Source organism: Atta cephalotes (genome assembly GCF_000143395.1).
Source record: "Atta cephalotes unplaced genomic scaffold scaffold00032, whole genome shotgun sequence".
NCBI classification, from domain to species: domain Eukaryota; kingdom Metazoa; phylum Arthropoda; class Insecta; order Hymenoptera; family Formicidae; genus Atta; species Atta cephalotes.
The window spans coordinates 3,158,669-3,174,946 of record NW_012130096.1 but is presented as its reverse complement, the minus strand read 5'-3'; the positions used below and the strand labels follow the sequence as shown (position 1 = coordinate 3,174,946).

At 37.9% G+C, this 16,278-nt stretch overlaps 1 protein-coding gene across 1 annotated transcript in view; it reads right to left on the bottom strand.

Moving 5' to 3' along the window:
• The window catches only part of LOC105621229 (protein deadpan), a 21,600-nt gene extending 7,850 nt beyond the window's left edge, over nt 1-13,750 (bottom strand). Inside the window, exons 1-2 of the mRNA XM_012202699.1 lie at nt 13,586-13,750; nt 3,203-3,430 (exon numbers count right to left, since the gene is read on the bottom strand). Coding sequence (XP_012058089.1) covers nt 3,203-3,430; nt 13,586-13,750 — 393 coding nt within the window. The remainder of the gene's footprint in view (nt 1-3,202; nt 3,431-13,585) is intronic.
• Nucleotides 13,751-16,278: the final 2,528 nt, after the last annotated feature.

Sequence of the window (16,278 nt, the reverse complement as noted above, 5' to 3'; positions counted from 1 at the left end):
GTATACTTTAAATCTTCTGAGTTTCAATTTTCCTTCAAAATACGGCAGGAACTTTCCGGACAACCCAATATATATATATACATACATACATATATACATATATATATATATATACACATATAAAAAACATATACTCGAAAATAATTACGCGGCTGCAACAAAATGGTTCGACAAAGGTTACAGTAAAATTTGAAAAGCAATTTCAAATAAGAATTATGTAACAGTTTTATTATTATTATTACAGTGATTATTCTTCGACGTAAGACTCCGCGGAAGATTAAAACGCTCGAGGATACATGTACGTGCCGCAAATGTGATTTTTCAACGATAGCAATAACTTCCCAATTTGTTCCTCTTTTATCAAACGCCAGGGCACGGTTACTTCCTAGCATGCGCGGCCCCGTGCGGGCTGCATGTCGGGCTGTCGATCGGCGGTATCCCAGCGGTAGGAGGAAGTCGGCGACTTTATCGGTGAATATTCTGATAAGGCGGTCGCGCGACAGGTACAAGCGCGCACGGCTGGGCTTTGTATCGTGACAAGTGCGCTTTGTTGAGGCGAGCGAGCCGACAATCGACTCGACGCCTCGAGTTCTTCAGCACGCTTGTGCTGTGTCGTGCCGCGCCGTACCGATGAAGATATAAGAAATGCCACGATGTATCGTATAGATGGGGTCGAGATGCTCGAAAAAAATAACGTCTTGAATAACGGGTTTGTCAAGGAACAGGTAGATACTTGTAAATGGGATTACTGTTTAATGCTATCATTAATTCAATACGCATTGCGAGAGAGAAAGATAAAATGCAGAAGATAAGAGTTAAATAATGACTTAAATCTCTATCGGTAATCTTTTTTTAGTACAAGAAATAAATTTCACCCTCATTTTTGTTAAAATTCAATTTTTATTAAATACTCTATTTTAAATCAAAAAATTTTTGAATTAAGGAATTATTTGATAATGTAATAGAAATATTAAAAATTCTATGTTTTTTCACCTTTTTTGAAAGCCTAGAATTTAAAAAACTTAAACTTGACAAAAAAAAAAAAGACTCAGATCGTAAGGGAAGAAAAATAGAATTTGATGGAGGAATAATATTCAAATGCCACAAATCTGACATATAAATGTTAAATTCCTATATAACAGAAGATTATGATTTTTGCAAAAAACCATAATCTTTCTCATTTCCGTTATATTACATTCTATACGAAAGTTTTGCATTTCTTTAAAATTGAATGCTTTTATTAAAATATTTAAGAATTTATACAGATTTGAAAATAATTTTGTAGACCAGAAAAATTATGTAAAATGCTCAAGCTAGTTGTTAGAATATCAAAACTTTTTTGCAGCATTGTTGATCGTGCTTGAATACACTACATAATTATTTTGATAATATTTTGTTAAATTTTAAGATACAAACATTAAACTTAAATTTTTTATATATCTAACCTACGTACATTCTTCAACAAAAAAATAAAATTAACTAAATTAATTTAATATAATACGAATTTATTAAACTTAAATAAATCTAATTAAATATGAAAATTTCTATATTTGATCAAATTTAGTTTTTTTTCAGTGTGATATTTCCATATGGCACTACATTTAATATAATGTACAATAATATTTAAATTATTATTAAAAGATAAATATTATATATCATTATCAAATCGGAATCACAATTACTAAAATACGTTAATGTAGTATTTACTATATAGAAATTGATTGCCTTTAGTTACAATTCCGGTCATTTTATGCTGAATCTTCGCGTGGAGAAACCGAAAAGTAAGGAGCTGTTTCCTTCCCACTTCCTCCGATCGGTTGATTATCTGATTCTACTGGAGACCCGACCGCAAAGTTCATCCGGCAAATTCTGCGCAATAGCACTTACAGGGTGTTCGCTTTCAACGAGTTTCCCCTCGTTTTGCGACATTCTTTAACGAATGAGCGATTGAGCTTCATGGAGTCACGCAAAACTTCTCGACGACAACCCGATACGTTAAGATACCTATCGTCGCGTCGTCCAAAGAGAAAGAGAAGAAGAAAGAGAAAGAGAAAAAGAGAGAAAGAGAGAGGAGGGGGAGGAGGCAGGGTGGTTTCGGGTAGATTCTTTCACCGAGTAGAATCTCTCCTTCCCCATCCCTATCCGTCATGTAACACGAACCAGTTCCGCCGAGTTCTCCGATTACACGCTCCCTGGACGCGCTGGAATTTTTTCACCACCCTCTGCGCTACCTCATTCACCGCCCGCGCGTCCCTTTCTCGTGCTACCCCGTGACGAAACGTGTGGAGTATAATGGCAAACGTGACGCACAAAACCCACGTTTTTCCGCGTCAGACTTGCCTCACCGACACGGTTCTCGTTTTGTTCTCAGAGATATGGTATCAATCAGGTTTATCGAAACAAAAAAGATATCACTCATTTGCTACACACAGAAAAATATTCTATTGGTAAGAAGAGTGCCTACTCAATTTACTTTCTCTCTTTCAAGTAACGGTTATCTTTAACAAAAATATTTTTTATAATAATAATCTTAAAATATACTTATTACAAATTTTGGAAAAACTCATTATTATGTATTTTAAATAAAAAATTATTTTTTTCTTAAAAATATTTTAAAATTGATCGAACAAGCAATTTTATGTGATAAACAAATCGAATTTGTTTTAATTTAATAATCTTGATTGAAGTATTAAACTTAATAGGATTCAGAATATATTTTTGAATAAATTTGATGCTTATGATGAACCTATGATAGATTTGCAGATATATAAACTATTGAAATACTTGAAACAAGTTATTATTACTTGCGTACGATACATATTTTTTTCTGTGTGTACAGCAACGGCACAATTCAAAAAAATTAAGTTTTCCAGAGAAAGAGTTTCAATAAGTTTTGAATCATTAGAATTTTAAAATATTAATCCTAAAGTGCAATAATTAAGTTTATGTAATAATTATAAATTAAAGAAGAATTTTAAAAAGTCCGTTTTTTTTATGTTCTTATTTTAATAATTAATTAAAAAATAATTTTTAAGTTACATCTTTTTGTGGCAAGCGAATGATATATTTTTAAAATGCAGCTTTCCTTTTTGGTCGAACTAAAATTTCAATGGCCTACGTTATCTTACTCTAAAAACCTTGGTGAATTTAAAAAAAAATATGTTACGTCGCGTTTTCTCCAAAATTAGAAAAATGCTCTTACCTCTCTGGAGCAGTCCTGGTATCCCGCCTTGTACCTGGATAGGCCGGGCTGAGCGAGCGATCTCTGCCGCTGCAGATGCCTGACCGTAAGCTCCAAGATATCAGCTTTCTCAAGCTTGCTGTGCTTGGTGTTCTCCAAACGGGCGCTGTCAAGGATGAGCGCCTTTAGCGCCGCCAAGGACTGGTTGATTCTTGCTCGTCGTCGTTTTTCCATTAGTGGTTTGTTAGCCTGAAAAAGAGGAGGCAGAAAAACGATATTTCTTTAATACATCTATCAACAACGTACCTATAAGTTTCGGAGAAGAACAGAACAATTATTCGTCAAGCAACAATTATTCTGTTCAAGAGCGGAATGTATCACGAAATGTATTGCGAGAGAATCAAGGTGATGTTTTTATAGTATTTGTATCTATCAAAATAAAGTTGAATATCTATTGATTAACAATTATGATACGAATTGGATTTGGATTAATTAGAGTAAGTATAATTAAATAAAAGAAATCGTATACTAAGTCAAAGCGTATCTTAGGATAATATTCATAGTCCATTCTTATTTCTTATTTTAAAACCGTCTTAAGTAATGTCTTAAGATGCTAATACGATTCTCTAATTGATTTATGAGTCTTAAGTACTTAAGACAGTCTCAGATATAAGGATTGATTATGCATATCGGCCTTAGTGTTTAAATATTTTTGTATGAATTTATAAACATATATCTGATTCTGCAATCTTTAATCTATTGATTATATCAAAATCGTACAATCTTTAATCTATTGATTATATCAAAATTATTCTCACTATATACAATATTTATAGATGATGTTTTTAATAATATAAGTGGTGCGAAATTTATGAGATACTGAAATTCGCACCTATTTAGAACAATGCAAGTAATCGGCGAATTATCAAATTACTATGGAATTTCAAATCATGAACTCTTGCAACAAAGAGCAATTTAAAAAATGTGAACGCTAAGTTTCTTTCCGCATATCGAATTAGCTACGTAATCACATCTTTTAAGAATTCACAATCCTAGAAATTTTACGAACAAAATTAACAGTTCGAAACGATCCTATTACTCATATATATTCTATTACTTATATAAATTCAGCGATGTTACGATCCTTTGTTCGACGTTCGTATGTCTGTTTATTATTGTTTGCTATTTGATATTTGATGAGATATTTGTTATTTGAGAAAAATCGAGAGGTGTTCAGGATTCATTAAAACTTTTGATCTCATTTAGCTAGATTTTATTTTTTAATCATATTCATCAATATGAATCAAGTCATAGTTTTGAACATATTCCAATCTGAAATATCGATTGTTATATGTTTCTCGATAAGGTAGATCACAAAAGTATATTAAGGCGTTGTCGGAACCCGAGGTTCTTTATGCTAGAAAAAAAAAAAAATAAATTTGAAATAGCTTTCGTTCGAGTTCTTACAATTAGCGACAGTAGGTCAACGTGTTGCCTAGATGCAGCACGCTCCTCTATCCTAGCCGGAGTACTATTACTTTTTTTTGTCCGCGCTTCGCGGAAGAGGTTGATTTACGAGATGCCGCCGGCGATGAGCGTGACGAGCGAGCGAGCGAAACAACGGTGAGAGAATGACACAGAGCATCCGGGAGATAAGAGAGGAAAAGAAAGAGAGGAAGGCGGATGCGTCCAGTGCCAGACTATCGAGAGTATCAACCTATTTCATGCGCTTCCGTGTCTCTCTTTTTCTTGAAACTAGATTCAAGTTAAGCGCAGAGTCTGGGTGGTCTAGGACGATTTTACGAGAACATTACCGGTTCCAGAATGAACGTAAGCAGGTTTAGGTCCAGATAAGGTCCGCGAGCTGAACGGGATCGGTTTCTCGCCTTCTTCTTCTTCTACTTCTTCAGTCGATTTCCATTCCTTCAGGAACGCTGTTCTACCTTTTCACGTTCACCTCATTCCCATTTCAGTCTTAAGAAGGTTCGAACGTTGCTACAGCCGGTGGAGTCACATCTCACATTGTCAAGTCTAAAATATCGATGTTCTTCCATGGGAAGCATACGGAAGGTACAGCCGTATTGGCTTCTCGCAGAAGACCAGTCCTTTCTTCTTTTGAACGGCTCTCTTCTTGGATTTCCGACTCAAGAAGTCACGGGTACTCCACTTCAAAAGTCGTTAAATACTAGGTTTTCAGAGACCCAGGCCGGTCTCCTTTACGAGCGTCTCAACGTGTCGAATAATCTTTCACTTCTTTGTGGCTTTCCGCTCGCTGGCGGTGTGCCGACGTCGTTCACCAAGACACGGCCTGGGCGGTAAACGCGGTCGAGGGGAAAAGAGGACGACCTCCGAGACGTGCGACAGCCGCACTTCGCAGATGAGCGGAGATAGAGCCGAATAAAGTGGATCAGGATTGAAATGGATGACGGAGGCGAAGGCGTATACACACTGGGTGTCTCGAAAGCTCGAGTCAGCGAGCAAATTTATTTCTCGTGCAGATGCCACTGCGATAATTTTGCCGGATGCTCTAATAATTAATCTATCGAGATGAGAACCATGAAAGGACTGGAATCGCGGAGGAACGATTTGGAGACGAAAAAGACGAGGAGTACACACGTGGAGACAAAAAAAGAAAACGCTGACGTTCCATGTTGAAAGAGGATAGCGTGCGAAACGACCGGCGAGGCCGGACCGGCAAAGGCACGTCCGCCGCCGAGGCGGGAGACGACAGATATTCACGGTGTGGATCGAGAGAAGACGGTGGACGGGGAAAAGAGAGCGGATGAAAAGGAGACGGGTATCCTTGTGAGAGACAAAGGTAGCGAGAGCTACAGAGCGCCGCAGAAAGAGAGAGATTGATAGCGACAGAGACGAAGATCGCGAACAGAAGCGCCGTGCGGAACGACGAAGACGAGCAAAGTCGGCTCTAACGAGAAAGGGGGAGAGAGGAAGGAAATTATGACTACCACGTGAGAGCGACGGAGGCGGAGAGACGGTCGGCGAGGATAACAAGACGTGGACGCGTGCGGGAGCGAGCGGGGTGTACCACGAATACGTCGACGGCAACGAAGAGTAAGTCGAGAAGAAGGGGATCGGAGGGAGGGAGGGAGGGGGGGGGGAGAGAGAGAGGAAGACGAGGCGAAGTCGGCGCGGTGCGTTCACACGGGAGCGCCGCGACGGGTAAACAAACGAGCGAACCGCCGCGCGGTCATGCGTATTCGTGTGCACGCGTGCGTGTGTCACACTTGTGCGTGTAACGTGCGCGCGTGTCATCGCCGCCAACCGGCGCGGCACTCTTGCTCCGTCGCGTCCTTCTATTATTACGAGAGAGGCGCGCATGAAGGGCGGACGAGAACGCGGGGTGGAGGGAGGGAGCGAGGGGCAGCGCGGTGGAGAGAGAGCGAGACGCGCGCGTCTGTCGACGATGGACTTCTCGCATGAGCTTCGCTCTCGCTCTTCTCTCTTGCGTATTGCGCTGCGTGCATTTGTGTGGATGCGTTTGCCTGCGGGTGAAGCGGGAGAGGAATTTTGTAATAGAGGCGTTTAAATTACGCCTCAACGATTCGGAGGCTGAAACTGGGTTAGTCGTGAACCATTTGTTCTCCCTTCCTTTTCCTTTTCCTTTCGCTTTGATTCCGTTCCTTGAACGAAAGCTGACGACGCTTTCGGCGGATAATACAACAGTATCGTTTATCGATGGTACTTGAAGAAAAGTCTCGCAATTTTCTTCTGTTAAATTTTTGTTAATAAAGTATTGATATTTTAATTGCTCGAAAGAACGTGAATTATTTAATCAAATTATTTTGTCTTTTTTGTTTTATCTGATAATTTTCTTTTCGAATGTTTAAAGATATATAATCTCTGTAAAAAGTGATTAAAATTGGAAATTCGTACTTTTCATATAAAAATGAATGCTAAATTAATATTTATATTTAACACAATACAATTTTATAATTTAAGAATTTTCTCATTTAATAAGAAAATAAGATAAAATAAGAATTTTCTCATTTTATTTTAATTATTTTTTAAAAACATGTCTACTTATTGAAATAATTTTTTTATCCAGATTCTAAATTGCCACCAAACTTTTTGTATTACTTTCAAATATATAATACTTAGATAAACTTTCACATTTTTTTCATTTTATTAAAATACATCCGTAATTGTTACTTGTCTTTCGAAGAGGAAGGACTTCTTTCACTTCAATTACACCGCGTTTTCCGATAGCTATCGAAAAATTGTATTTCTCGAGATAATTCCGCGAGCGTCGTGACGTTCTTTCCAGCTGGCGTGACTTAGAAAGATAGGCGCGAAAAAAGAGAAGGGAGATAAAGGGGACAGACTGTGAGCGGCGCAGCGGCGTGACGGCGTGACTTTGACAGTGCCGCCGATTAGCGCGTTACGCGCGATAAATCACATTCTCGTTGTTTGCGACTTCGCGTCACGTACGGCGACGGCATTGTGAATCAGCATCGACGTGCAAACCACCTCGCGAACCGCTGGAATTTTTTTCCCAGCCAGACTGTTTTAACAACAGTCATCGCTAATAGTGAGTCGGTCACGGTCATATTTTTTTTTTTTCGATACATATAAGTGCATATCAAAGCTAAAAAAGTACGATACAGAGGTAAATCTTTATATAAACACCTACTATTGTCGTAAATTATTTTCATATATAATACGTGAGGAACGTCATCTTTAACAAGAAAAATTTATACCAATCGCATTATCGCCAGAAAATATCAAAGACCGATGTTTAAACTTAATAGCGCTCGTATTTAAAAAAATAATTCTACATTTATTTTTCTTTCTACAGATACATATCCGATAAACACTAACAGTAACATTATACCAATATTATATTTTTCTATTCAACAATACAAATGTAACATACGTAACAGTTCCATTGTTGAGTAGAAAATTGTAACAATGATATCACTATTAGTTTATTTACTGTTAAAGTTTATTGAACAGATGCCTCATAAAAAAAATGTTAAGATTTAATTTTCTGCTTTGGACTAGTTTTTACTAGAAAAGAATGGTTTTGTTGAGGTATCTAAAAAATTAGCTAGATACAGATCTAAAAATAATTTTGTTTGGACCGTCAAAATAATTATGTACAATAGAATGCACAAGATTGTGCATTCATAAAAAAATGTTAAAATTTTTTGCAATATTCACACTTGAGCAGAATTACCACAAATTCCTCGTCCTAAAATTCCAAAACTTTTTCCTGATACTTTCAATAATATTTTGAAATTTTATGTATTTTTGTCTTGATTTAGAAATCAAATGTTATTGAAAGGATAACTTAACTTTTTGATGTAAATTATTACTATTAATATTAATTGCTGACACTGCTTACATTTATTAAGTTGTATTTATTCTAAAATTGATAGATGTGATATGTAAATATCATATTAAATCTTCTGTAGTCAAAAATTTTATTTTTCCAGAAAATTTTTCAAAATTCTTTGATGCTTTTCTAATTTCCCTGATTTTCTTGATTTCCGGTTTTGTGACAACCCTGTCGAACTTATAATTATTTTGATGATCCAACAAAATTATTTTCAGATTCATATTTAGCTAAATTTTTAAGTAGTTTTAGCAAAATCGTTCTTTTTGTGTAAAAAAAGTGTAGTGAAAGTTTTTAAAAAATTCGCTAAAATCGTTTCCATTTAAAGATGTGATATCATGTCCATTGCATTTTCATATTCGGGCACGTCGTCGCCTTCGTCTCGCGTATGATAAATCGATTAAAATGCGCGAACTAGCGGCAACGAGCGACAGGTAATTAAGCCGGGCATAACGACAATCCATTAAGTGCCGTCAATTAAACCGTCGTCCGACGACGACCGGCGTCCACTGCATCTCCTATCTCTTTCGTTATTTTCCTCTTTTTCTCCCTTCTTCTCTTTCACCAGTTTCGAAATCCTGCGAGGTTTCGTCACTCTCAATCATAGAGATCAATGACATCTTTTTGGAATTCCTTTAGCCATCCGATCTCGCAATAATAATTCAACGACATAATAAAAATTTGAATTTCTTATTACAAGAGAAAAAAAGAGGTTTTCAAGCAAGAATGAGAAATTCTTTTATATTTTATTATTTAATCGTTCAACTTCGATCTTTAAACGTCTCAATTATAAATATCTTTAAATATAATAGTCTGATTAGACAAAAGTGTTAGTGGATCTTTTATATTTTTATTCATAGCATCACTATGCGTGAGATTAATTATTTCGCTTCCTTTAGTTGTTTACCAGACTATGTGAATGCGAGAAAGAAAATTGCATCTTCAACATGAAGAGGAAGACAAACGAAAACAAGATGCGATAGAAACAGAAAGTTAATGTTTAACCCTCTGACGGCAACTGAGATCTTTAAAAACACCTCTTCGATATTTTAATTGTGAGTTTTGGTACATTTATAAATCTGTAAAAAATAAAATATAATTCAACTTTTATAATGATAAAAACTTGTGCTTAAAGCTTTGACAAGTATACTAGAATTTTTTCAGATTTTGATAATCTGAAACAGTAAAAAATTTGTTTTGTTTTCCAAAGATCTTTATTATTGATAAAACAGTTAAAATTCATATTGTGGAGTTCAATCACACAATTTTTACTGTACATTGTTTTGTATGAAGCAAAGATGGAGCGGATTAAGAACGTGCAGGAGACTATGATTCGTTAATTAATGACAATGCAAAATATTTTACAGGTGAAAATTAACAAACAAATACGCCCACACTTGAAAAAAAAACATCAACATCATAGAATAATCAAATTTTGATTACAACAAAATGTTCAACTCACTTAATTTACAAAAACTTTCTATTTTTTAATTTAAAAATTTTATTGTTCTAATCAAAATTTTTTATTAAAGAGTTTTTGTAAGTCACATATAATACAAAACACTTCTCTAAGTGCATGAACCACAATTATGATTTATTAATATCTATGTATACGTCTTACTTCTCTTTATATCTTTACATATTTGAAACGAACAAATTCTAAAAATTTCACTGAAAACTTTTTATTTAAAATCCCTGCACTATTAAGTACATCTGCGCGTGTCTCTCGTTGCGAATTCACCCGGCTAATAAAGACGAGTGCACGAAGTTACGTCCTTTCGTCACCGTGGAAACTTTCCTAATAGGAAGACCGCCGCTCGCGTTCGAGGCGCGCTCGAGCGAACGTATTCTCACACGCAACGTGGATCACCTTAAAAGGGCATCCATGCCGCATTTAACGCACGCGTGCACCGCGGAGATCACACGCGAGTACTCTTGGTACTCAAAATTTCGCGGAACGAGCGCGAGTCTTTGCGCGTCACGCGAGGTCGAATCCGCATGCTAATCTTTAACTTTAATTATTTTTATCGAGTAATTTCGCGAATATTTCGCGCAATTTGGAAAAAGAGAGAGTCCAAGAAAAAATCAATTTAAGTTTATTACGTTATAGATAAATTCTAGTATACAGTATACAGCGATATTTTTATAGATTCCTCCACGTTTGAATTTTAACCGAATTAAATTTTATTACAACTTTTTGAACGACGCCGACCACGCGGACGGGGGCGTCTGGATGATCTATATGATAACTGCTCGTAAATACGTTCAATTACGGCAAATTGGCGTCACAAGGCTCCGACACGCAGCGTTCGTGCCGCGACATGCCCTTGCGACCCGCTGCGTTTTGATGCACCGCAAGGAGAAGTAAAGGAAATGCACTTGTCACGTGCTCTGAATAACCCAACGGTTTCGATATGAAGACTCGGTTTTTCATTTTTAGGTCAACCTGTGATTAGACTTAACCTGATGATAATATAAAAATTGTATCTTTCTAGCTAAGATTAATTACTAAACTGATCCATAGTAACTTTGAAAGTTTAGTGATTAATCATAATGGTTAAGATAAACATAATTTTTATGTCGTCGTCAAGTTAAATGAGGTTAAATCTAAACTATAAGTTCACTCTATAGGAAATGAAAAATCTTGTCCGTTTAAAGTTACCACTAAAAAATTATCAGTTAATAATTATCAGTTAATAATTATAGTTAGAAAAGTACAATTTTTACATTAAGTTAAGTGAGATTAAGTCTAAACCACAAGTTAACAAAAAATAAAAATTCGGATCAATTGCCTCTTTTAGAATTGCCATGTAAGCAATTTAATTAATTATACAAGAATTATACTATATTATCACTAATGCCTGTTTCTACCAATGTAGATTAACTTTAATCTCGATTCAACTTACTCTTAATCCTTTTCCGATTCTTAATTCTTCATTTGCAAACCTTATTTGTATTCTTTCCGATTGCAATCTAAGTCTAGGCAAAGTTTTTTGTACTGTTCTTCAGTTTTAAGCTTTAAAAATAAAATTCAGAGTTACTTTTGAACATTTCTATTATTATTGAATAATTTTTAAACTTAAATATTAAAACCTTTACTTAATAAAAATCGAAATCAAAATTTGAGCAAAAAGGAGGGTGAAATTTGAGATTGAAAATTTCGTTTCGTTCGTATCAAGAGAGACAGATCACAAGATAGATGGTGAAATTAAGAAAAAAACTAAAGAATAAGTTGAAACAAGATTAAAATTAATCTACATTAGTGAAAATGTGGGCATATACGTGACGACGATACGATCAGTTCTAACGTATCGAATTTTATCTTTCCTCACGATGTATTTCAATCTCGCCTATCGGCACACGTATCTCGCCGCTTAATGGCTCAACGTTCGTGTATGTACCGAGTTTCGTTGCGATTTTAACGGCCCGTCCACGTGGAGAGCGATATTCATTTTATACCCCTGTGTAGCGTTCTATCGCCGCCGTGCATTTTTTTTTAACGATCCAGAAACGAGCGAAGGTCGAACCTTCGAAATCCTCCTCGCTGATCTCCTCGCTGAATCTGCCGAGTTGACCGGCACTGACCCACTTCGCAGAGATTACAGAGAAGATGCAGGGTCAGAAGTAATGTCGAGCTGACACTTCTTTTTACCGCAAGTTTTTAATCACCAACGTTTCCTAGAGTCATCGCTGAACGTCGCGACTGGCAATGTTATCTCTTCCTTTACATTTTTCATAGTTCGAAAAGTACAAGTAAAATCTTGAAAATATAATCTCGATGATTTATGATTAATCTTAAAATAATTTCGTAATAAATATAATAATAGTATATGTGATACAACAATGATATTGTATTAAATGTAATCAGACATTTTTTGTGAAAATACCACGTTCTAAAAATACAGATAAAAATAAAACCTTATTCCACAGCCAAAGTAAGAAGTATTTTGCTTAAATCAATATAAGTCAATAATATATAGTTAGTAATAAAAAGTATTTTAAAAATTCAGTAAATAAAAATAAAATTGAGAGAACTCTATGGCGACAGAAGGAAAGTTAATTTTGTACCGTCGAGAAAAGTTTCATATCTTACCAGAAATATTTTTCACAGCAACGCATTTCGTGTTTATCTAAAGCGGTGTCTACAGTGAGATTTTAAGGCATAAAACTTGAGCTTTACGTTTTAAAAAATTGATATATCATAATCGATTATTCCCCTCACATTTCTGTGAGTATAAGTTTCTTACTTTTAAGGGTCAAAGTTTGAAATCTCATTGTAGATTATAATTTACACAGGTATCGCACTGTCGCACTTTCCATATACTTGAAGGTTCATCTGTCAAATCAGCGAATTCTCACGTAGGGATTGGGTAGCGTGCGGTTGTATAAACGACACATGTGTCCAGTATCGGATTCGCCTCGCAGGACTTACAATCGCAGATTAAGTGCGCAGAAGATAAATTGGGAGATAGGGTGAGTTGTATTTTGCATAGTCAATGTGCACTGCAAGGGATGAGGATATCGCATTCCCACACAATCGAGTTATTTAAGTACTTTTTCCCTTTCATTCTTAAAATCTCGAATTAAATCCGTACGTTCGCGCTTGCGCTGCAATTTTTAAACTTCCCTCTCGCACGCATCTCGTACATTTTCCTTGATTAATATTGTAGGAACGTTAATGTACCGCTGATATCGAAATCTCGCATAAAAGTAACCGATATCTTCTCTTAATTCTCTAAAGCTGATGGTGTATTCTTCCACTCACTGTAAATCTCTTTGTCAAAAAATTCAACTTTCTTTATGTTACAAATTTTGGATTATCTTTATTGAAATATATTTAACATTTCCGAGATTAAGTAAAAGATCTTTTTTATCTTATAAATTAAAAAATACCTTTTGATTAACACAAATTATTAAATGGTCTTACAAACATCAGTAACCGAGTTACAGATTGGTGTCAAACTCTGGAGAGTTATGAAAAAAAAATTTCATTTTTCAGTCTCCAAGTGAAAGACTGACAGTTTGAAATGCATGCTGCTTGTACTCACTCTTCGACCGTCCGAATGTTTCGGGCTCGGGCTAAGGCTGGGGCTGGGGCTCGGTGCCGGGCTCGGACCCTGATGCACGGCCTGCTGATGCTGATGGTGCTGCCTGTGACTGCTGCCGGCTGATTTCTTCTCCTGGTGCCTCAGCGAGTGTAAACGCGCGGTCATCTTAGCAGGCCGCGACGGCCCTCGGCACAGATCGCAGCACCCTACGTGATTGGCTGGACTGGACGGCTGAGGCTCTCAGCATCTCGCGGCGGCCTGCGACGGCGAGACCAGACTACTCGCACCACTGGACCCCGCGCTCTTCCCTTTGCAACTGCTGTTGACCACCGACGATGATATACGACGGACTAATCACTGTTGCACCATGCTCTCGACCGTCTCGAGAAAGAGAGACCGATGGGCGAAGGTCGATCGTTAACTTTCTCAGGCTAAAGAGCGAAAACGTTTGATGTAAGCCGCAAAGCGTTCCATTCGCTCGCGTAGCCAACGACCGACGACTACCTGTCACTTGCCTGTCGTCGTGTGCACGCGTGATAGTTTAGCACACACACATACACACACGCACACACACGCGCGTTCGTTCGGAAGGGAAAGAGAGTCCCGCGAAAGTTCACGCGCCACCCGAGCGACTGCTCTACACCGGCGCACACACCGCGCCACGTGGTTAACCACGCGTCGCCGACCACTTGTCACTCACGGGGCGAAACGGCTGTCGTGGCACGTTCGCTCCTGCTGTTTCTTGTCAAACTTCTCACCCCTTCTCAACAACTGTTCCACAGTTAATAGTCGATAAACAATCGACGTGCACTCGTTCACAAGTTTCTCACGCGATAGATGAGTAATGCGCGTCCCGCTTTCACTGAATCTTTGACACTGAAAGGAGCGCCTCTGTCAAAAGTCGTGATCGCAATCGAGTCACTCGATCTTCCTCGAAAAAAAAGGTCCTTTCTGCAATACGAAAAAAAAATCGAATTTTTGTTTCTTTAATTTCTTGAATCGCAGAAATTTATGAGCGCTGGATCGAAAGTACAACGTGGGAATTCACCCTCGTGCATACTATTACCAGCACCCAGGGGCTGATCTAAAATCCGTCAGGGTGTCAACGATACGACGACAAAAACACACGCAGCGCGTGCAGCCTGACTGCGGAAACGTCCGCGTGTGCTCGCACGACGAGCGACGGTGACGGACTGTGAGGAGGCGAGCGGTAGCTGGCGGCTGTACGCGGCGAACTTGGCGCGCCGAGGCCGCGCGTTGGCTATGGGTAAGCGACGGTCGGGAGGAGTGACGGGGGACGCCGCGCGTCGTGGTTGGTCGTGTGTGAGGCGGGGGATACTGGAGCACACGGATGGCTCACCGCTCGGCGTGGCGGCGGTGGCGGCGGCGGCGGCGCGGCGTGGCGCGGCGTGGCGCGGTACGGCGTGGCATGGCGCGGCACGACACAGCCACAGCAAGGCGAGGCGAAGCGAAGCGAGGCGAGGCGAAGCGAGGTTCGACTCGGTACAGCGTGGCGCGGCGCGGCGCGGCCGGAGGGATCGGTCGGAAAGCTCGCTTGCCTGCTCACGCGCGCCCTTGCCTGCGGCTACGTGCGGTCGTCTCCTATTCTCATCCTTCTCTCTCTTTCTCTCTCACTCATGAACGCTTGCGGCCGCGTCCTCGTCGCGCGCCACGTCGTACCTCCGTCTCTCTCAGGGCCGTTTTATTGCCTAGCCACCGTGAAGCGGCGTCGAAGCAGGAACCGATTTGGATATCAGTGGATCTTTTTCTCCACTCTATCTGTCTCTATCTCTCGCTCTCGGTTTCTTTCTATCTATCTCTTTCTGTGTCGCTTCCTTTTTTTAATCGATGCCTGGTTCGACTGCATCTCCGCCCCTCTGGTTTCGGGGTAAATGAGAATTAAAACTCGCTGTGCGCGGTGAGCGTTGGCTAAATGCGTTTATGTTCATGGAGATGGATACCGCGCGAAAGATAGGCATCCTTTTTTTTTTAGTTACACAACTTTGCGAGATATATGTATGTAGTTGATCACGTTGCCAAAAAAGTTTTGTTCATTTAGTTATCAAAAATACAACATATGTAAACACATATATATGATACCAAAGAGTTAATGTAGTACATAAAAATAAATTTTAACGGAAATCTTAGACAACGATAGAATATCGAAAAAATCTGATAGGAATAGTCATGGCTAGATGATAGTTATTAAAACTTCAGTGAAATAATTTCAATCAAAATTTAATATAATGGAATTATATACGTAATAATACAATTATAACAATTTTACTGTTCTAAGTATTAAATAAATGATTTATTATTATGTTTAATAATTTTACTAAATATTGCACCAATACAGTAAACAAAATACGTTTGACAGCTATATTCAGTATACTCTGCTTGTATTTATTTGTTTTTAATATTAAGTCAAATTATTGTCAATTTTGATTAAAATAATTGCTATTGCTATTGAAAAAGTAAATAATTTTTGCCATAATTTTTTACATAAAGAAGAACAATACTAATGTATTGTTGTCTTGACATTAAGAGTTTCGATTAATTTTCTCGAATAAAAACATATATTGTTTCAGGGTTTCATCTCATCATTTTCCATCAAGTTTTGTTATTAATCTCACTCATTTCATTCGATACATAATATTTACTAAATATTACATCAGTACGTTAAATAAAATGCA